Source organism: Sarcophilus harrisii, chromosome 5 (assembly GCF_902635505.1).
Source record: "Sarcophilus harrisii chromosome 5, mSarHar1.11, whole genome shotgun sequence".
Lineage (NCBI taxonomy): Eukaryota > Metazoa > Chordata > Mammalia > Dasyuromorphia > Dasyuridae > Sarcophilus > Sarcophilus harrisii.
Window position 1 is genome coordinate 255,665,681 of NC_045430.1, and position 23,447 is coordinate 255,689,127.

At 35.2% G+C, this 23,447-nt stretch overlaps 1 protein-coding gene across 5 annotated transcripts in view; it reads right to left on the reverse strand.

Annotated features, from left to right (window-relative positions):
• The window catches only part of SATB1 (SATB homeobox 1), a 97,686-nt gene that overhangs the window by 31,082 nt on the left and 43,157 nt on the right, over positions 1 to 23,447 (reverse strand). For all 5 annotated transcript variants that reach the window (XM_012551360.3, XM_023505174.2, XM_012551359.3 and 2 more), the window contains exons 8-9: positions 20,973 to 21,185; positions 10,077 to 10,232 (exon numbers count right to left, since the gene is read on the reverse strand). In XM_012551360.3, the coding sequence (XP_012406814.1) occupies positions 10,077 to 10,232; positions 20,973 to 21,185 (369 nt within the window). The remainder of the gene's footprint in view (positions 1 to 10,076; positions 10,233 to 20,972; positions 21,186 to 23,447) is intronic.

Genomic DNA, 23,447 nt, shown 5'->3' on the forward strand with positions numbered 1-23,447 from the left:
TAGATTTTAAAAGATTAGACTGTAAAGGTAGGGAGCTTTCACATGTGTAGTAATTAATTTTTAAAGTAAGTCTTTTTTAATAGTTCAGTCTATGTAATTAACCACTTCATTTCCCCATTCACCTGGCAAAAGTGTAAAATTATAAGACCTATAATTATAAAATTATTAAGATTATAGAAAGTCAAGGGGATAAATTAGTGAACATTATATGAGCCTCTTTAAAATACTTTCTGTTTTATTTAGGATGGAGTGGAGATTGTACCATGCATGATACCATAGTAAATAAAACCCATATAAATTCATTTGTATGTCTAGAGTGCTTTGTAGCCATCTAAAATTGTAATGTTACTATTACTTCCTCAGTTATTTTTCTATTGCCACTTTTTATGATTCTTTCCATAGCTTATCTATTTGAAAGGATCCAGTCTTTTTTTCTTTGATGAGAAAAATGACAACGATAAAGGAGAGTAAAATTAGCCTTTCCCTCTTAGATAGGAGGGAATATAAAGGACAATTCTTCCATGTTGGACCCAAGACATGATATTTTATGCAAAAACAATGCTCAGTATAACATTTATGTGCCGAGTTTCATGAAATGATAAATATTTTTTAGTAATTGCTACTATCAGATAAAAACACAGCCTCATCTTTGGGTCTGGATTCCTCCCCATGTCTATTTTTGAGACACCTGACCCTATCCTGCTTCCCACTGTTAACGTGGCATGTTTTCAATTCTAAGTCCTTTCTCAGACAGGAAGATTACCATATAATAAGTTTCTAGCCAAGCCCTTCACTCCATACCATCCCCTTGAGATAAAGGCAAAGGCGAATTAGGGATGATAATCTACACTGTTTGTGTGGTGAGGTGGGCATTAAAATGAAGCACCATGTACATTGGAGTCACCAAATGAGGGTTCTCTTCCTGATTCCTGCCTGTTATTCTCTTTCTGTGTGTCAGAGACCCTCTGAAAGACCCATCTGAAATGATGCCTTTAAAAGCATAAAATAAAATACAGAAGCTTGCAAAGAAAAACAATCATACTAAAAAAAACAGATATCCTAATTTTTAACAAAATAAAAATGCAAGCTCACAAATCCCAGGTTAAGAATCCCTATGTATGTGATTTTGGTCATTTAGCCTCAATGGGCTTTGGTTTACTCATTATAAGATAGAAATAGTACCTGTCCCACTGACCCAGTCTTTTGAGGATCAAATGAGAATATATATTGATATAAAAGTTCATAAAGAATTAGAGGATGCTACACAAATAATGTATTATGCTGATGATGGTTCTGTTTTTTATCATCTAAAATATTTCTCCCTTAAAAAGCTGGCCTAATGCTCACAGATTAACAGATTCAGAAATGTGCGATTTCCTCCTTGCCCAATTTCCCCATTTAAAGCTCTGTTTCCAATCGTTAGAAAATGTCACAGGGAATTTTCACTAGAGATGTATGCTACAGAATAAGGGAATGCTTTACCTAAAACAGAGAAGGGGGAGAAGGGAGGAAGAGAAAGGGAGAGAGAGAAAAAGAGAGAGGGAGGGAAAAAGAGAGAGAAAGAGAGAGAGAGAGAGAGAGAGAGAGAGAGAGAGAGAGAGAGAGAGAGAGAGGAGAGATGGATGCTACAGAATAAGGGAACACTTTACCTAAAACAGAGAGGGGGGAGAAGGGACAGAGGGAGAGAGAGAGAGAGAGAGAGAGAGAGAGAGAGAGAGATATGGATGCTATGATCTTGATTCAATTTCTCTAAAGAAGAGAAAACAGTCACAGAATCAAATGTGCTTCTCTGATGGAAAAAGGCTAGATCCAAAGGTCTGGCTAGACTTACTAACTAAGCTAACTTCAATACAAAATATTCTTACAAGTAATAAATATCTTGAAGAATTTTAAGAGGAATACTAAAATTAAAAAGGGAGATAAAAATGTTTCTCACAATTAATTTCTTAGGCTGATCTTAGTGATGTCCATATTTGTCTAGATAAAAGTATTCTATGATAGAAGGAAAACCATTTCAGAGTTATTTCTCATTAACTAATTTTAAATTTAGACCAACCAGAAATTGCAGTTTATTCAGAAATAGCCATGAGGCAGCCAAAAATTCACAGGCACAAACCAACCTTTGCCAGAATATGTGTAGTTTTGTTTTTTTTTTTTTTTTTTTTTGTCATAGGGTGTGTATGAATACTATAATCTCCATATTTTTTCCTCCAAAAATGGAAATCCTCCATTTTATAAACTTGTGTTTATTGAACTTTGAGTTTATCACTAATTACAGAGAGCTGGGTGGAAGACTAGCTACAGTATTGACTTTGAAATAAAAAAAAATCAAATCTTATCTCAGACTTTTACTAGCTGCACGACCCTGAGCAAATCACTTAATCTCTTTTCTCAGCCTCAGTTTTATCATCTGTCAAATGGAGACAACAAGAATACAGACTTTAGAAGGTGCTGAGCATTAAGTGCTCTGCAAACCTACATAAATGCTGTTATTATTTTTATGTTTACTTTTTGAACTTTTAATCTACAAAAATGAACAAATTGAAACCCAACAAATTTACCTGCCCTGAATAGCCAAACAATAAGCAAATGGTAACTGCCTATGATATAATGAATACTGTGCTAGTCACTGGGGATGCAAAAATAAATCAGTTTCTGGATGCAATGATGCTTATTAGATCTTATGTCCCACCTAAACCATCTCTGCATAATAACATTAATCGAGCCAATAATTTCAGTTGACCTTTTTCTTCATTCAACTGATAGGACAAAGGTCAATTAGTGTACCGGAAAATATGACATACTGATCTCTAAATGGATCAGCTAAGTGGCACAGTGCAAAGAGTGCCAGGCTTGGAGTCAGAAACACTCCTCTTCCTGAGTTCAAATTCAGGCTCAGCCACTAATTAAATGTATGATTCTGGACAAATCATTTAACCTATCTGTCTCAGTTTTCCTCATCTATAAAATGAGCTGGAGAAGGAAATGACAAACCACTTCAGTATCTCTGCCGAGAAAATGCCAACTGGGATCACAAAGAAACAGACGTGACTGAAAATGTCTTAACAACATTTGTCTCTCAAAAATGGATCTAAACTATATGTTTTGATTTTTAAGTATTTGCCTTAGTATTGCCAATGAGTTTTAACTGTAAATAGGGCAACTGCCTATTCATGAAGAATCCATTTAGGTTGTTTATGAGTGAGGAATCTCTGATTAGTTATGTTCATTCAGAGATAAAAGGGGCAGAAATGCAGACCTATTATGAGACAACTAGAAGGACCAGTACAGTCTTTATGGTGGAGCTACTCAATTGGCCTGATTTCTTTTCCTTCTCCCATGACACCTTACAGCTCTTCCCAGAAGCAAATTGGTCCAAGTCTTCCTCTCCTCCCTCCTCTTTCCCTTTTTCTCTTCCATTTCCTCTCCTTCCCCTTTTTTCCTCTCTTTCTTCCTCTTCCCCTTCTCTCTCTTGCTTTTTCTTCTTCCCCTCCTTTCTTCTCTCTCCCTCTCCCCCCTCTTCCTTTTCCCTTTCTTCTCTCCACTTACTCCTATTGTATGCATCTCCCTCTCTTCTCCCTTTCTCTTCCTCTCCTCACTCCTTTTTCCTTCTCTCTTTTGCTTTCCCTTTCCCCTCCTCCCTCTTCCTCTATCTCTTCCTTTTCTTCTCTGTCTCTGTCTGTCTATCTCTCTCCCCTGTCCCAGCTCCCCACCCCACGTTCCTGGGGACTCTGTATCCTAGGGAGATCACTGTCCTGAGAGTGATTGAGAGACTGGATTGAAGTCAAGTGCCAGAGGAACAGATTGGGGTATCTGTCCCTAAACCCTCCTGCTGGAGATACCTCTTAATGCTACAAGTATTAGAAACCATGAATCAAATCATGAATCCATGTGGGTATACCTTAAAATACAGGTGAAATCTTGTCAAAAAACCATTTTTGTGAAATGAGCATTTCAAAATTAGCATGAATATTCAGCAATGAGCCAGATGCATTCTGGAGTTTCTACAAAAATGAAATTTAATTCCAACAAAATAAAGGACATCTCTTATTAATTTTGTGGCTAAAATGTCACTTATGCCATTTATTTTATCTCTATGTACTACTTAGCAAGCTCCAAAGCTTGGTAAAGGTTTTTTTTAATTGCTATTTTAAGCTTTGCAGCAGTATAAGATACAGATATTCAGCCCTCCAAATTATTTCTAGTCCCATTGATTTGTGACATACCATATGGCACTTATATTTAAGACATCCTGATTACCATATCAGAATTCCTATACTCAAATTAAAGGTCAGAGTGATTTTTATCATCTATGATCATGAGAAATGTGAGAGCTCCTTAGCCCTACCTTCTACTACCCCAAGGCCCTGAATCCAAGCTGCTAAACCATTTAAAAAGTATTTAAAAGGAAAGCTAGTGACTTAAAAATATCTGTTCTTCTCTCTTGGTGGAGCCGTTTCTCATGAAGGTAAGAATTCTCAGCTATATTAATATAAGAATATTATAGGTACCAATGTTTAACTTTTACAATGATATAGGACCAAAAGTAAAAACAAGGAAAGATGATGCAGAAAGCATGTCAGATTAAGTTTTTCATAATTAAGATCCTTTGTCTAAAAAGAACTTACGTCAAACGAGTCTATACATGATGACAATTTGCAGAACACTTCTGTCAACGCAACTCTAGGCTGCAGGAACCCTTTGCCTCATAACCACGCTACAGAATGGGTAAGCCCCACCTTTTCAAACATTAAAATCAATGTAACACTTCAACATACAAAGCACCTCCTATAGTACTACTAATGTGCTCATGCTGGACATACACCTTAAGTCTCAGAGCTCTCGAGGGGTTTGCTGTGGAATAAAATTAGATTTCAACATCTGCCACCATCAAGAAAAAATTCCATTTCTGGCTCCCATATGAAAACACTGTAACCAATGAATGGTAACTGAACCATGATACCTTAATGGTTATTACCCAAATCAACTATTTTTTTTAAACAGTAAAATTAGGGGATTCTGCTTTCATAATTATTTGAATGTGTTATCTTACTAAATGTTTGACAGAATCCCAATATGATTTAATTGGAAAAAACTGCTGCTAATTTTAATATTCAGAGTATAAAAAATTGTAGTTAATCAAAATATGTTTGGATTTAATTTTTTTTTACTTAAACCTAGGTAACTTACATTTCCAAAATAAGTGCAAAAACTAACCTTACTCTATATTTACTCAGGCATTTCTATTAAATCAAATCCCATTCATTTCCATCAAGGAGATACAATAATAGAGTAAAGCTATAATAATAAATCGTTCTAAATGTATTCCTATGTAATTTTGTGGGACACTGGGCAAATGATTAGCTTTTCTGGGTCTCAGTTTCCTCATTTGCAAAGTAAGATGGGTTAGATTAGAGAATGTCTGAAGTGCTTTTCAACTCTAGATACATTTGGGCAAAGACTATAAGCATATTTATGATTTGTCGAAGTACAAATTATATTCTTGAAATTTAGTAGGTATTTAAAAATTGTGCCAGTACAGTTTAATGTATCTGCCAAAGTTTTCTAAAATTCTAGAAAATTTGAATTTTAGCAGGAACAAAAGGCTTTTTGATAACATACAAATGAGCAAGTCATCCTTCTCTATTACTTTTCCTCTTCCATATCCACTTAAAAAGAATTGGCCCCTAAACATCAATTCTAGAAGGACTTAAGGGGCTGGATTAATAGCTGGAAAGGAAAGACCACCTCCTTCACTGTTTCTCTATGTCTTTTCTTGAGCAGTCCAATGTAATTAATTTCTCTTTACCTATAACACGGTTAGAGGACTCATATTGCTCCTTTCTAGCTATTGAGGGATACATGAAATTTAAATGATTAACTCAAAAGATGAAGACACTGAGACCAATCCTCAGTCATTGGAGTCAGATGCAAGAGAACAGAATAAAAGGAAGTAAATCCCCCTTCACTTCACTTTCATATCTATTCCTCTCCTCACAAATTGGCCCAAATCTAGTATACTCTTATAGTTCTAACCCATGAAAAACCATCTGTCTTTTCCAAATTAAGTTTTGTATTTTTTTTTTTTTCTTAGCATTGAAACTGCTGACCATGGGCAAGTCTAGAATGCTCTGTAGGTATTTTTTCCCTCATATGCATCTTCAACATGTTAAAACTTGAGTAAATAACCATATTTTTATTCTTCTCCTGCATTGCTACTCTCCCTGTGTTGGCAGACTTTAATTTTTTACAGTAACTTTGGTTATTTAGAATGTCACAAAGAAGAGAAAGAAAAGACAGTTTCAGAAGAGTAAGAGAGAAAAAGACAACTGGTGGAGGGAATGGTGATGGAAGCATCTTGTGTATCATTCAACATGGGTAATCCAAATTGATGGTCATTTTATTCCCTATTTATACTTTGTGAAGTCATTTGGACCAATGAAATTTTACCTCAACCTGATAAGGAAATCAGTTGGGCAGAGTACTTGAAAGCTGACCTCTTCTTCCACACTGCAGAAAATATTCAGCCCTCAGCACAGACATTAAAAAATTAGGGTGTTTAAGAAGTCCAGGAATATCCCTCATGTGACTACAATAGGGACATTCTAGGTGCTGAGGAAGAGAAGACTAACTTACAAATAATAAAGAGAATGGGAGAGCAGCTGAGAGCTCAACCACAAGACACAATATAGAGATGAAAGGAACTGTGGGATCACTCAAGTCAACCCTGACAGGATACAGAGTTATAAAGAATTGGGAGATCTCAATATTTTTTAAGACAGAAAGGAACTATTTTTATCAAGGTTAAATTTCATAATTTAATTAACATTTTTTTTAAAGATAATAGCTTCCTTGTTTGTAATGCTTTGGGAGATACATTTGCCCTCTGAGAAAGAAGGCCTTTTAGCTGATTTTTGAGGATACAGGTTAAACCCCAAAGATGGCATGTCAACAAGAGAGGAAATGTCAAAATATATTTGAATGGGAGCTCCTCCTCATTCTGTAATGACATATCCAAACTGAAAATGCTGGCAGGGTAGACAAGGGGCTAAAGTGAGAACAGGACATTTGTCGTTAATGTACAGTCTTGCCATGTAAATAAAGACATCTGAAGAAGCACACAGGTTTGAAGCTGCTCTAACATTCTATCATAATTAGAAACATTTCAAGAGCCCTGTAATTTCCAATCAAAATTACAGTAATTTCCGATATACAAGCCATGATTCATGACAGAATTTTACATTCCATGAGAGATTACAGTGGCCTGATGTATGACACGCTGAGTACAGCACTAACATAAACAATTCAGTTTAATGTTTAAACAGCACTTGATGTTTAGAATCCCACAATAAAAGAAACATATTATTGTAGAAATTATCACTTTGACAGTGATTGAAGGGTAGGCAGGCATGTGGCCTATAAAGCTATAATTTTTACAGTCCACAGCTTGAGTTTAATCATTTTTATATAACATTTCCAAAATATCCCTTAAGTATTCCTTACAGCCTATAACTTAAAAAAGAGCAACCTATTCCTAAACTGCAGCTTATATGAAGTTCCACTAGTGATGCTGCAAGTGTAAAATTTTTTAAATGTTAAAAATGATTATCGAAACATCCCAGACCAAATGTACGATTGTCTATTTTACCAAAAACGGACAACGAAAAGATTCTCAATAAAAGCAATTGGGAGGGCCATCAAGGACAACAGTTTTCAAACTTTAGGGAATGTTATTTGCATACAGGTCTCTTTCCTATGCTACTTGACAAGCTGACTGAGGTGCAGTAGCTCAGCAACTTGTCATCTTTGAGGCTCCAGAACCCAGGACAGAGCCTTGTACAAAGATTCCCACTGAATTGGATCAGGCTTTAAGTGTGCAATTCTTAAAACCCGACATTACAGTCCAGAATGAACATAACATCTTTCATAGAAATGTTTTTCAATGTTTTTGTTGAAAAGAGAAAAATAATTCTGTATTCTGCTCGGCCTTTCAGATCCTCTCTTAATTGTTTTGTCAGCATATGAACCTATGATTTGACTTTGCTCAACTTGTGATGAAAATAATGTGAAGAATTCATAGCAATACTACTAAGAACCAACATCTTTTTACTTGCTATTTTTCATGAAATGTATAGACTGCAATGTTTTCTGCAAACATTCAGATCTCAATTATCACAAGTTTATAATATATCTTGTATCACAATTAAAATATTTCTACATCTATACTATTTGGAAGATTTCTATGTAAAAGGAAAATGTACAAAATGTCAATATATGTGAAATTTTTATTTGGAAGTTAAAGAATTCAGCTTTCCTTATAACAGGAGCAGTGAGCAAGAAGTTATACTTAGAAGAAGAGAATCAGAATTATTATTTTAAATATTTCTATGAGGGAAACCAAGGTAGTTAGAATATTTAAACAGTAATATTTAAGTAATTCAGAGCTTTCCTTCCCCCCAATATACCTCTCCTTGACAAAACAGGAAATTTCCAGTTCTAAACTTGTAAAGAGAATCTAGCAGGGAATTTTTAAAATGTTTTATTCATCATAACCAAATAGAATTTGTAAGTGTGAATGTTATTTCCCTAAACTACTTTGTATTAATTATATATGTATCTATAATATATATTCATGTATGTATAAAAATATGTATTATATGTAAAATGTGTGTATGTGTGTGTGTGTGGGTGATATACACACCCATACCCACCTGCCGTCTCCTCCATTAGAATGGAAGCTCCTTAAGGAAAAGGACTATTTCATTTTTGTCTCTGTGTCCCCTAGCAGAGTTCCCAGAACCAAGTAAGTGTTTAATAAATATGTGTTTGTTTGATTGTTTTCAGACTGTCCACACTATACCTCCCCCTATTTTATTTCCACTATCCTGTCCCTAGTCTATTCTCAGCCTTCTTTTTCCTCTATACTCTTTGCCCTGGAGATCTCACCCACTCTGCAGTGACTGTCTCTATGCAGGTGATGTCCTAAATCTTTATTTCCTTTTTTTTTATTTTATTTTTTTTCTTTTTTTTTTTCAAAATCTTTATTTCCATATTTTAACATTTAATCCAGCTATAGTGCTATATTTCCATCTGCAACCTGGATTTCCCACTACCAACTAATCTCTGCATTTCCAGAATTAAATATTTCCCCTGCCAAAGACTGCCCATATTCTGGACATCCCCTATTCTGCTGAGAGAACCACCATTTCCTATTCATTCTTAGACTGCTAAGCCATCTTGGACTCTTTCCTCTTCTTCCTTTCACATACAATCAGTGGCCAACTTCTCTTAATTCTATTTCCTTTAACCCTAATCACAAAATTCACAAAACCACCAAATTGATCTTTCAAACATTCAAGTCCCACTCCAATGTTTTCAGTGGATCCTTTTTTCTGATTAAGGAAACTGCAAGCTCCTTAAGGAAACACTGAAGGTCCTTCACAATCTGACTGCCAAGCTACAACTAGGTTTTACATGATTTGCTGTCTTTCCTACACTATGGCACCCAGCTCTCCCTGATATCATGGTCCTCTTCAAGAACGAAGGACAAACAACAACCACAACCACAACCACAACAACCGTGTTCCAGCCAAATTAGACCCACTAGTTATTCTTCATTTTGCCCTGCTCTTTTCTTCCTCTGTTTGTTCATCTTGGGCCACACAATCCAGCCAAGTTTTCTCCTGCCGAAACCTCTCTTTTCATTGAAGAAACAGGTCAGATGTAATTCTTCCAAAGCCTTCCTTATTCCCATCTTAAAAGAAGGTATCATTGACCCCTAACGCACTCTACCTAATATTGAGTGCACCTGGCCACACATTCTAACTCCCTCTATTATACTAAACAAGCATTGGGCAAATTTTCAATATTGCATTCCTTACACCCAGACACTAAATAAAGATGTAGTGATATCAATCAATGTCCCATAAGAAATTATGCTCTCCACTAAAGTACACTGTGGACCCAAGTCATGACTCAAGTGCATAGAGAAAAGAGGTGATGATACACTGGTAATCCTACTGGCATCATTACCCAACCCCAACTTGTTGATTCCTGGTTTCCAGTCAGGTTCTTACCTGGCTTTTGGTTGCCGCAACCTTTGCAAAGAGTGCTTGGGACACCTTTGCTCGCTTCATTTCCTGCTGAATCTCATCATAAATGGAAGCATTAATGTTCATGGCATTGTTCTCTGGCTTCCCATTCCGCTCCGTAGCAATTGTCGCTGTTTTTACCTATGACACATTTTAAATATGACAGTCATTCTTTGGCAGGGACCAGGGATACTGCATTGTTCAGAAGATTTACAAGCACTGTTTCCAAACTGGAGGTTGTTGTACTTTTACAACAGACTTTTCTACAATTCGGTCATCTACCATTATGTCCTGCCCAGAGATCAAGCTTCCTGAGCTAAGGAAGTCATATTGTCACAGGTGACTGCATTTGTAATAGGAGAGTCGCTGCCAACTTACAACTAGGAATTACAGTGTCATAAAGTGAGTTTTCTGGAAAACAGACAATAGCTCCAAAGACTTGAAAACCCTAAAAGAATTATTCCCCAATTATCTTAAACTGCAATTCTAACCTAAAAAAAAAACAATTAAAATCCTAATGTAGAGTGAGATTTCTTCATTGGTGCCCAATGCCTAATACAGATAATTATATCACTGATAGGTATTACATATTCGTAGCCTTTTAAATATTAGACTTTGCTTTTACGCTTTTTCCTCTTATCTGTTTCATTTTTAAAATCTTCCATAACAAAGCAATTTACAGTACTGCATATTTAAATCTTCTATCCATCCATGAAACAGGTATAGTGCCTTTCCTAATTATCATAAAGGCTTGTTCTACTTTACATGTGTATGTCCAAGCTGTTCTGTAATTATTCCATCTTTTTCTGGCAACCATGTATATAGTTTTTCCTTTTGACTTGTGTCCCCACACTATCAAGGACTATTTCCCTCTATCTAAAAAGAACATTATTGTACATTACTCAAAATGCACAATGGTTCAATAAGATTTTTTTACAATATGTGACCTTGAAGTGAAACATCAGCACTGAAGTGTATCAATGGATATGAAAATGCCAAATTGATAATTTCAGGCAGTGTCATAGATCTTGGGCAAAAGCCAAACTCAACTTAAAAGCTTACTGATGTTACTGTTGGCTTTTGTTTAAAAGTTCAAATAAGTATATGTTCTGCTACATTTACATTTTTAAAATGTAGGGTAATATTAATTAACTTGAGAACCTTCACAAAATCTACACAGAAATATTTTCTTCACTGTGAAATTAAACATTATCTGGTTTAGAAGGAATATCTTATCACAAATATGTAATGTACTTTTCCAACTACAAGATTTCCTTAGGGACTTAATTTTGTAGAGGACTGTACAGAATCTTGGACCTTTCTATTAGTAACTTTAAAATATCAATTATTAATATATAGCAGAAATATGAAAAAATCAACTTAATTTTAGAATGAACTAACGACATCTGAATTTCAAAAGCTACATTTTCCCCTTATAACATTACACTATTCGTCAAATGTAAAAAGACTCATTTCCATATCCCACAAAATCCTGGGCATAAGGGTGGTTCTAAACAAGGGAAATTTTTTTTTCTCCTATAAATACTAAACTTTTTAAAAACATGTGCTTCAAAAATTTATGTTCCTAATTTTATAAAATTGCTCTTGAACTGTGAGGCAATCATACTGGTTGAATTTTCAAATTTCTTTTTGAAAATAGAGAAGCTGCTGATAAAACAGAAGAGAAACAAATGTCCTATGAAGGAAATAAGGCATCACCTTGGACAATAGCTTCCCCTCACCATTAGCAGTTGAGTGACTTTGGGAAACTCAACCCTTCTGACCTTCAGTAGCCTCACCTTTGAAATGTTTTTGTCAGGCTCTCAAGAACAGGAGCTAGAACAGAAAATTCCTTGAGGGAGATCCTTTCTAGCTTTGGAACCAAAGATCCTAACTATCTAATGAGCCTATCATAGGTATAGTGAGATTAAAAAGTCCTAGTGAAGTAATATGGGATTGTAGGGTCCTCAAAGAGCTAACATATTTCCAGAAAGTGTCCACACCATTGTTGTTTAAGATTTTAATTTATCTATGAGATGGTCTGGCTTTGAGATAAGAGAATACATTTGTTTATGCCATAGTAATGCTTTCAATCACTGTTCCTCCATCCCCTTCACTGCTTGAGGGATAAAGAAAAATAATTTTAACATTATATTAAAAATCCTTTGTTACAGAAATTCTACTGGGGATATATATATTCCAAAAAACATTGGAGGCAAAGAGTGCAGTTAGAGCAATCTACTTAACAAAATGTAAAGTGTAAACTAAAAACATATCTCTGGGTACTTCTCAAAAACAACTCTTAACTCCTTTGCAAAATGCACATGCTTGCTCTAGAATTTAACATATGGCATTGGGACTTCGTTCATCTCTTTCAGTCCTCCCATTTGTTTTCTGGGTTCTGTCCAGCACAATTTCTCTTGAAAGATCACAACTTTAACTAAAAAAGCACAACTTATAAAATCATATAAATAATCCACTCAAAAGCCTAATATCATCATATATCACAGCTGAGGCTATTTTCGGGTGGAAACCAAGATCTCGCCAAGCTACTTTTCCAGGGTTTTTTTTTTCTTTCTGAAAACAAAGAACGTAAAAGCACTGCAGTGTTTACAAAGGCAAGAACAGTAAACCTTCCTTAGTCATTTAAAAAATATTTAGAAAAACTTATCTATCCCAACTTATCTGCTCAGATACATATCGCAGAAGATTGATTATGGTTAGGAGAAGTTACAGAAACACAGTTTTTTGAAACAAGGCACATGCTATTGCTTAAGGGGTAACCAAGTTGAGCAGGTTTCCACAACCAGGGAAGCTCACATCTTTTTCCCCAGGGAAAAACTGAAATAAATTTTTTTTTTATCTCACACGCTCTACTAAATACTCTTTTAGCTTAGAACAACAACAACAACAACAACAAACCCACACCCTTTTTTAATCCAGGTTTAGCTTTTAATATTATGCCCTAAATTAAAATGCATAAAGTAGCTCATTCCAGGCAAAACAAACTCCTTTTCAGCTCTACTCAGCAAACAGCACAAACAGTATGATAAATGCAGTTGCTTTCAGAATAGCTTTCATCAAGGCGGGATTTGTTACATACTTCAAGAGTACAGGGGTGCCCAGAAGTTCTCTTAGATTTATGTTGGGAGTGTTTGTTAGCTCCTCTCCCCTGTGGCCATGGGTGAGACCATTCGGTGTATTCATCATCATTTATCATTAAGGCAAAAATTTCAGTTTCAAAAATCAGTTCCTGATCATTTATGGTATATGGAAGGCACAAGATTCTGTTAGATGATATGAATTTGAGCATTTCCCATAATCTGTATCCACTATTCTGTGGTTCACTTGTTTCAGACACGCCCAATTCTCTGTGACCTCATTTGTGGGTTTTTTGCAGATACTGGAATGGTTTGTCATTTCTTTCTCTAGTTCATTTTAAAGACAAGGAATCTAAGGCAAACAGGGAGGGGTAAGTGACTTGACCAGGATCACATAGCTAGTGCCTAAGGTCAAATTTGAACTCAGATCTTTCTGATTTCAGATCTGATATATCTACTGTGCTCCCCACTTACCCCTACCTGCCAAGTGTTCAGCATAGGATGTATGTAAAAGTTTATGCTTTTGCAAGATTCTGGGGGACTTTTATATAGAAAAGTTTTCATGAGGACAAATTGGAGTAAATTTGGAGAAACTATTCTGATCCATGTCTTCACAACATAGTCTGGATAATTCAACCGTCAATTTTATACATGTGATTGTAAGAAAGAAAACTAAAAATATATGAGTTAACTTAGCAATATTGCTTAAAAATGCAAGATTTAATTTTGAAGTGTTTTTAATTTGTGTCTGAAAAATACTCACTGTTACAAGAAATGACTTTATATTATTAATACATTTAAAATATTGATTTGTGTGTGTTGAGAATCTTTTATCTATTAATAAGATTAATTTATTATAAAATTTGCATATTTATTTTCTAACTTCTAAAAAAGAAACTCAAAAGTTTTTTTTGAATGCTATTAGTCATTTGGAAGGTCCCTATAACATGACCCATGATATAGATCTAATGCCATTGAGTCTTAGGTATTAATGTAACCATTTTAAAATGAGATGATTCTAAACAATCTTCCTTGCATCAGGATCACTGGGACAATGGATTCTGCAAAAGAGCAGGTTAGGGTAGAAGAAGTCGGAAGGATACTTCTACAAACTTTATATTGAAGAAGATTTTTCACGTGTTTATACATAATCAAAATATTTCTTAAAGCACTGCTCTTTCAAAATACATAATGCACATAATCAATACTTAAGATGAATAAACATATGCTTTAAAAAGAGATTTTAAAAGTTTCTAATAATTTTCTCCAAAAATAAATCCATTTTTTTAGAGAAAAAAATTTTTTTTTTCTCAAACTCCAATCAAAGAATGAATCAAAACTGTTTGATTATAGAGATTTGTATCCTAAAACTGATTCAAGACTATTCTTCTTAACAGAGATGTGGAAAGGGAGCAGGACATGGACTATAAATGTCCAATTTTGTATAAACTGCCACATACTTGCTTTATAAGGAAGAATGGGATGACTAGCTTTTATGTAGTGCGTTAAGGCTTGCAAAGAACTTATCATCTTATCTTCACAACAGCCTTGGGAGACAGATACTATTATTATTATTTCCATTTTATATATGAGAAAACTGAGACAGAAAAAAGTTAAGTAACTTATTCAGGATCACACAACTAAGAAGTGTCTGAGGCCAAATGTGAACTTAGGGCTTCTTTTCTCTAAGTCATGCACTCACTGTATCCAATGTGCCACCTATGGTTCCATGGTGAGAGGAAAGGATATAAGATGGTTTCCCCAGAAAAGTATCAAGAAGTTATTTTTTAAAATTGGCCTGGAGTAGAGAAAATTATTTTTAATTCAATTCAAATATTTTAAGTGCAAGATCCTGTGACTTTCAGATAATGATGAAAAATGGCATTACTAAAATATAGCCTAAATTTGATCCAGAAAGTAACCTTTTAAATCCCCCAAAGTCTTCATTGACTGGTTGCTTAGTTCATATTGTTTCATAGGCTCATAGGAATTGGAAGTTATTAAATTGATCTGAGGAGGCAGAACTGTCCCTAAATTTTTGAATTTAGGACAAGCTTAAATGCCTCTTAGGTGCACACTCAAAAAGTGACCCAATGACCTTGATAATCTCAGCTCTGATCTAATCCAGCTCAGCAAATATTTATTAAGCATCAGCATTTTAAAGCTAGGAGGCATCCTTGAGGCATCTAGTTGAATCTCACTTTACAGATAAGGAAACTGAGCCTCATAGAGTTTAAAAGTGATTTGAATTTACTGTATCATCTCAGGAGTTTTTTTTTCCATGAAAGCCACACACACTCTCAATGTATTCACAATAACATAAATTTCCATCTTTCACTGAAAAGAAGATAGTCTCATTTTCCCATTCTAAAATGAGTTTGTTTGTTTTTTTACTACTCCTTTGTGATTTTTGGTGAGAAACAAATGTTTTAATATAACCCAGATGAAATCCTTCAAAAGAGTTGTCTTAATAGAGGAAAAGTAAAGTTGGCAATGAGGGGGTGAGCCATAACTGCCCAACCATAAGGGATGGTCAATTAATTAGTTTCTATCCCAATCTCATCCCATTGAATATTATGGAAATACAGAGATTCTAACTTATTTTCTCCATTTCCTATGGCAAGCTGATCTTTTATCAGCCATAACATAAGAAGTCACCTTTTCATTCATCTTAGCTTTTTCTAATTTGGAGAGAGTGATGGCTATTTTGTTATATTAGAGAATATGCTGTATTAAATCTTTTCATTTGCCCCTGGGATAGAGTTAGGGTGAAAGAGTTCAGAAGATGCCAAAAAAAAAAAAAAAAAAAAGGGGGGGGGGGTGATAAGCATTTTATGTATTTGAGTATTGTCTTCATTTTACATATGAAGAAAGTGAGTGATTAAGCAAGCTGGCTGGTCATGCAGCCAGTCAATGAGGAAGATTTAAATTTTAGTCTTCCTGATCCCAAGGTTAATGATTCATCCACTGAGCCACAACACATCCTTTGGAACTACCAGGAGAGAAGTGAGTGAACCAAGTAGTTCAATTTATCACATTCTTCCCACTGGTCTAGTCTAATTCGCTTCTCAACTTAGATTGCCCTGGGTTCATTCACATTAAACTGGGTTTAATTTATTCTCATCCCCAGGACCCAAATAGGTATCAATACAACGATACGCTTTGGAGATTGTATTTAGGATACGACTTGATAAGAGACACATCAAGATTTCTCAACTGTGATGAATGCATAGAGAATGACCTGAAGCTGGTCTATGTCTCTCAGAGTATCTGTATATCTTTTTTTTTCTTGATTTTGTTCCTTTGTTTTGATTAGAACTACACTGATCAGGTGCACGGTACTTTTGTTTGTAAACCAACTATAATTGCTATGTTTTTGGTTCACAGGCTTTTTACTGATGATGTACCATAAACACATTAAAACTTCATGTGTGGCTTATTATTACTAATTTTTAAAAGTTGCTATATTTCAACTGCTGCTAATAGTATTACTCCTACACTACTCTAGGGTATGCCTTTAAAAATATAAAACACATGTTTCAATGCCACTTAACTAAAAAAAAAATCAAAAGAAGCTTTAAATTAAAGTATTGAATTAAATCCACTCAAGACAAAATAGTTAACCTTTAATATTATCTAACATTAAGTTGTGCTAAGTGGCTTCCAGGTTGGAAACATTAGTATTTAATAATCTTTAATTTTTTTCCTTTCTTTATATCCCAGCTGCTACCAATTCCTGTCCCTTCTACCTTTGATTAACATCTTTTACATTCATCTACTTTTTTTCTGTTCCCACTGGTACCAACCTACTGAAGGTTTTAAATAGGTCTTCCTACCTCCATTCCCTTGAACCTCTAATTTACCCTTCATATCACTGTTAGATTAATCTTTCTTATGCATGGCTGTATTATGATGCTCCATGGTACACACCTCAGTGGCCCCTATCACCTACTAAGGTAGTCAGCAAACATTTATTAAGCGTCTACTAAGTGTCAGGCACAGTGCTAAGCACTGGGTAAACAAAAATAGGCAAAAGACAATCTTTTCTTTCAAAAAGTTACAGTTCAAATGTCTTTATCTGCCATATAATGGTCTCCCACATTGTTCCACTTAATAGGCACTTGCTAAGTATTTCTTAAACTATATATATTTTTTGCTTTCCTCTATAAGAGCACAGTAAATACAACATTTGCCCTGCAGTTGAGAAGAGCCAAGTTCAAATCCAGTTTTTTACTTAACACTTACTTATTACTACTTACTAGGTGTGTAAGATGTTGGGCAAATCAATTAACCTCTCTACCTCAGTTTTTCTAAGTATAAAATGTGAATAGTAATAGTACCCTCTCTCCATGGTTATTATGAAAATCAAATGACATAATATTTATAAAGTTAGCCACTGCCTGGCAAGTAGTAGGCATTTGACAGATGCCATTCCCTTCCAAATACTCTGCGGGGTAGCCCAACTAGTTGACTTTCTTTCCCAAACATGCCCAGTACTTGTCTGCTTTTAGGTTTCCGCTTAAAGGAATCCTTTTTTATTTAATGCTGACCCTATCTTTTCTTCATCTGCTCGATTTATGCTCACTTTAAAAACGAAAATCAACATGAAAATCAGCAACACTCTTCTTCCCTGACGTCACAAAGTGATTTATTCACCACCTCCATAAGGTATTTGTCATATAATATTTTACTGATAGTATTTGGGATAGTAAACTCTATGAAGGAATAGGTTTGTCTCCTTTTCCAATCCATCATCTACACAAGTACAAAAGTGAGGTGCTTAATGCACAGGACCCAAGTCATTCTCCTTCTCCAAAAGTACCCTATTTTCTGTGTGATAAAAAAACAAAACAAAAACAAAAAGCAGACTACCCTCAGGGCTTTGAAAAATCTTCATCCTCCGGCTCTAATCTACCTTTTTAGACTTCTATTTTTGTTCCCTTTACACATTCTAGATTCTGGCCTACTGGATCACATGCTTGCAATTCCTCACACATAAAACTCCATCTCCCCAAAATGGCACAGATTGCCATATAGGCCAGCTTGCTTCCTCCTCCCTGACCTCTGCTCTAGAATCATGAGTTTCCTTCCAAATCCAAGTGCCACCTCCTACAGAAGGCTATTCCTGATTTGCCCCATATTGTCTCCTCTTCCCTAAAGTTGACTTGTACTTCCTTTGGAAATATTTCACATTTTCTTATGTTGTGTGTGTTGTTTTTCCTGGTAAGCTATATATTTTTTTGAAGTTAGGAAATTTTATTTTTGCTGCATTAAAGGAATCTTAAATGAAGTAGGAAGCCAATTTAAGGAATGATGTTATAGAAAAGACAAAGTGATACATATAACGCCAGAATCTTCTTATGGTTCTATTGGATAGGTAACTATTTGGCTTTGACAAACCATTTTAATTTTAAATTAACTTTCCTATGTAATTCTGTACTACTTATACATTGTATTGACTCAGTATTTGCATTATTGGCCAGGTCTACATAGCTTAGAGTAACCTGATTAACTGATTAATTTAGGAAACATAGATAGGGCATATAAATAATTCAGAACAAAATAAGTTATCTCTGCTGGCTTTCCCAATTTATAAAAGAACAAAAGCTTGTAAATAAAAGAGTACTATCCCTTAGTAATTTACAATATGAATAACTTGGTTATATACAAACTACATGCACTGATGAGACTTTGCAGTAGTATGGCAAATGCATCTTGCTGGAGGGGACTTATGGTTTTAATTCATATTAGGACACAGAAGATTAAAAAGCTATACTTAAGTAAAGGCAATCCACATGATGAAAGCATGATGATCAAATCCAAGTTATTGCTTTGAAGGACCATGGAGAACTATGAGGATTGTAGCTTAAGCAATGTGCCAAAAAAACCACTGCAGTAGCTATTTTAATGATGAATTATCAATGTCAGAGCTTAGGTTAATAATAATCAACAAGATTCAGAAGAGTTAACTCTACCTAATAGATACATGTGGGACAAGGTACGGCTGTGTATTTACTAAGCATCTTTTCTTTAGTCAGGCAGTGTGAGCCCAGCTCTGAGGTTGTTTAGACAAGAACTCAATGGCCCTCAGCTTTAAGCAGCTTTTTCACCATTGGAGAGACACAAGATGAGATTGCACATAAGTTTAAAAACCATCTCTTCCCAAGAGTTGGGAGGAATTGACACTTGGTCCAACAGTTTAGGATTCGTGTAGGATGTGACCTTGAGCTGAGCCTTAAAGGAAGTCACTCTTACAAAAGGAATACAGGCAAAGCTAGGTTTGTGTTACTGAGATGTTTTGTATGAAATGACAATATACAGAGTATAGAATTGTATAGAATCTATGCTAGAAAAGGATGGTCAGTTCAATGATGCTAACTCAGTGCATTTACACTTTATGGTGCTGTTTGGTTATACTGCATTAAGAGTCTTCTTGCATATAATATTTCAGGGTAATCTTATACAGAGTACAGTTTGGGATGAATAGTCACTTTACCTTGTAAAACATTTTCTGGTGAATATTTACATTCCAACTCAATTAGGAATAAGCCTAAGAACAACAGACCACTGATTAGCACAGTCCATAAAAAGAAGGCTTTTCTTTTACTATATTATAGTACTAACTTCTTTCCTAAAAAATTTCTTCTTATTACTTCCCAATTTTACCTTCATTAGAATAAGTGTATATCCAACCAAGGTGACTACTTTGAAGACAAGAACACTCATTTAGATGCATACGTTATAGTAAGCTTGTTTTAAAAATACACACACAACAAACCCCAATCACTTTCATTACAGTATAGTCACTCCATATGCTAATCATGTCTAGCAATGAAAGTCTATTGAAAGGTCTCAGACTAGAAGCTAAGTCCATAAGTTTTTTTGTTTGTTTATTTTAATATGGACACATGAACAGAAAGAATTGAAAATTCCTCTTTTTTTTTCCCTTGGGTGAAAAACTTATAGTGAAATATAAAATATACCTATTTCTGGGAAAATGGACAAAATTCTTTATGGACCCCCTTTTAAAGCAGCTTTCAAGGACTGTATAAAACTTAATTATGAAAGATTACAAATGAGATGATTTGTAATTGGCACCAGCTGCAGTTTATATTGGAAAGCATAAATACAAATAGAATTATTTTTTTCTTACTACAAATCACAAAACTCTGGACCTGAACTTGAGGGGAAAATTTACTTTTTAAACTATTCTTTTCTTTTATTTAAAAAGTCTTCCCTTAAAGTGCTAAGAGAAATGGCTGATGACTGACTATATTTTGCATAGAACAGCAAACCACCCTAAAAAAAAAAAAAAAAAAAAAAAAAAAAAAAAAAAAAAAAGCCTACATAGGATTCAAAGGTGGAAGGCTTCTTAGAGATAGTCTAGTTTGCAGATTTTAATCTTTATATGTCATGGATCTCTTTGGCAGGCAGATGAAGCCTCTGTCCCTTTCTCAGAATAAAGTTTTTTGAAAATTTCACAATGCAAAGAAATGCTCAATTTCAGTTAAAGGTCAGAAAGAAAAATGATTTTTTTTTTTTCCTGATTAAGTTCAGGGACTGCCAGAAACCGATCCACACTCCTGTGGGCGACAGGATCTGTCCAAGGTCTCCAAATGGCAAAAACCAAAGCCAGGATTGAAATTCTGGCTTTATTTCCCCATAAAGTGTCCTGGTTGTTGGAAGGCAGGTTGTACGTGACCAAGCCCTCAGGGAAGAGAATTTAGGGGGGGGCAAGCCCTGCTAGGACAAGATGCGTGAGTCGGGGAGGCTCCTTTACCTGGGGAGGCCGGCTGGGGGGCGTGCTAATCAGAGGAGCTGGACCCATAGCCGAGGCTGCATTCAGACTCCTTTCCCTTTCATCCTGGTAAATCCGATCCCTTTCAGCTTCTGGCAACTGCAAGAAGTTCTGCATGGCCCGGAGGTTAACCAGCAGGGACTGCGAGGCGGTCTTGGGATCTTCTTCCTTTCGGAGGATTTCGGAGAGCAAGCCCTGCGGGAGATGGAACGGAAAGCGTGAGCCGCGCTGGCCGGGGCAGGCACGCTGTGCCAAGCCATCCCGAAGCGTTCCCTTTTCTTCTCCAATGTGTTGGGGAATGAACAATCAGAGGCATTAATTCTGCATAGGAATATATTAGTGACAATTTAGGTGGTGTAGAAGAGAGCCTCAATTGTTGGCTTAATTTTATTAAGCATCTGCTTTACATACAACATAAACTGAATCTGCCTAATTGGTCTCCTTCCTTTTAGTGGCTTAACTTGCCATGAAATCTTTCACAGTAAGACAATTGAGAGAAGTTAAGATGAAGTGAAATCCTCAGCTCAGCAACATTAGATTGCAGAGTTCTCATGCTGGCTACACCAAAGCTGCAGAAAAATCAGCCGTTCAATATGTCAAGAAAAAAAAAGCCATCTTGAGAAAGGAAAGACGGACTTTAAAGGAAAATGCTTCAGAAATTTGATTAAACAAATAAAAAAAAATCCTCCCAAGGCACCACTTTAGAAGCATTAAAAATATTGCACATTAGAATATAAGCAGCTCAAATTATTTAAAAATAAGTGACACCAATTGGCCTTTCAATTTTATACTGGAGAATTACACTGACATACTCCAAATACTTTCAAATACTATCCTGCTATACCAGTAATCTAATATGTGTAATGCTGAAATTTTGAACTTCAGAAGACGCAGATGTAATTTGAAATACATAACTGCTTTTCCACATTACAAGGATCCACAGTAGAATGTTAATGAAAAGAACATTTGTCCTTTTATGAAAATAGAATTTAAAGATGTTGTATAGAATAGCTGCGTTTCCTAGATTACTAGCACCTCAAGTAAATCACATTAGTAATTTGGAGGCTAAGAATGGTCATCAGCAGCATGAGAAAATTATCGTGGCAAAAGAGAGCTTTTATGATTGATTTACCCCTTCAAGGAGGTCATTACTATTTTACGATAAATTTTTTCATACTTTTTTGAGGACCGCTTTAAAGAAAGTGAAGATTTTTTTCTAAATGTTTCAGTTAGTTTTCTTCTTAATTTCTATTTTTCAAGGACTTAACTTTCTTCCCTTTTCTCATATCCATCACTTTGTGTAAAATAATGTTGGGATCATAGAGCTGAATTTGTTTGTAACAAAATGGAACCACAGACCAGAGGTTTGATAGATGAAGAGGGCTCAGTCTGCAACTAGTCACCAACACTTATGACTTCCCCTTCAAAAGTCTCCATAAAGATACTATTTTTGGGGAAAAAAACAAGAGTCTAAAGGATGGGACAGTTGAGTTAAAAGGAAGTGCTTTCTAGATGTTATGGCATTTTTAAAGATTATGGGCAAATGCCTTTTTTTTTTAACCTGCTAAAGTAGATCACTGTCAAAATAGCAGGGTGCAAAATTGATGAAGACAATACTTTCTTCCAGATTCAAAGTGAAAAGCTTGCATATAGTTAATTGGGGATAGCTTCTAAATAAACACATTCATATCCTGTGTCCATGTTGCACAAACTATGTCATTGTAAGAGATGACAACTACCAAATATTAGTTGTAACTTCAACAGAAGTACACAAATTCCATTGAAAAATGAGAACAGTCTTGTAGTACTTGTCTTAGACAGAGGCTAATTCCTATCCAATGACAAAGCTTGCAGTCAATTCAGTTAAAATTCAAGCAAAAATGTCATCAGTCATGCAGACTGTTTATCTGAATGACATCAAATGGCTGGTTCAACAGAATTTGCGACTGAATTGATTTAGCATGTGGTATCATAGTGACATAGCCTAAGAGATTTCTCAAAAAAACACAAAATGAAGAATAGGGGAACATCCCCTTCTTTCTGTCCATGTCCCATTTTGCTCAAATATATACTGATGATTTCCCAGATATCATTAAAAGAAAGCTGGGAATAGAGCAAGAAAGGCTGTGAAATAACTTTGTGTATGAGAGACATACATAATAAACATATCATCTCCATTATATTCTTATTAAATGAAATGCATGTTGAGTACACAAAAACACAATGTAAAAGGGTAACTACTAGTCAACTCCAATTGACTGATAGAAAATTCAGTCATACTTTAATGAGACCTATGACAGTCTTGGAGAGATTATGGTGGAATAGACAAGACCCAAAGGAACAGGCTATGTACGGGACAGAATGGTTTGAAAGAAATAAAATAAATATCTTCAAAGGCAATTATATTGGAAAACTCGAAACTGGACTTGAAAAAATTAAACTGCTTTTTAAATATAC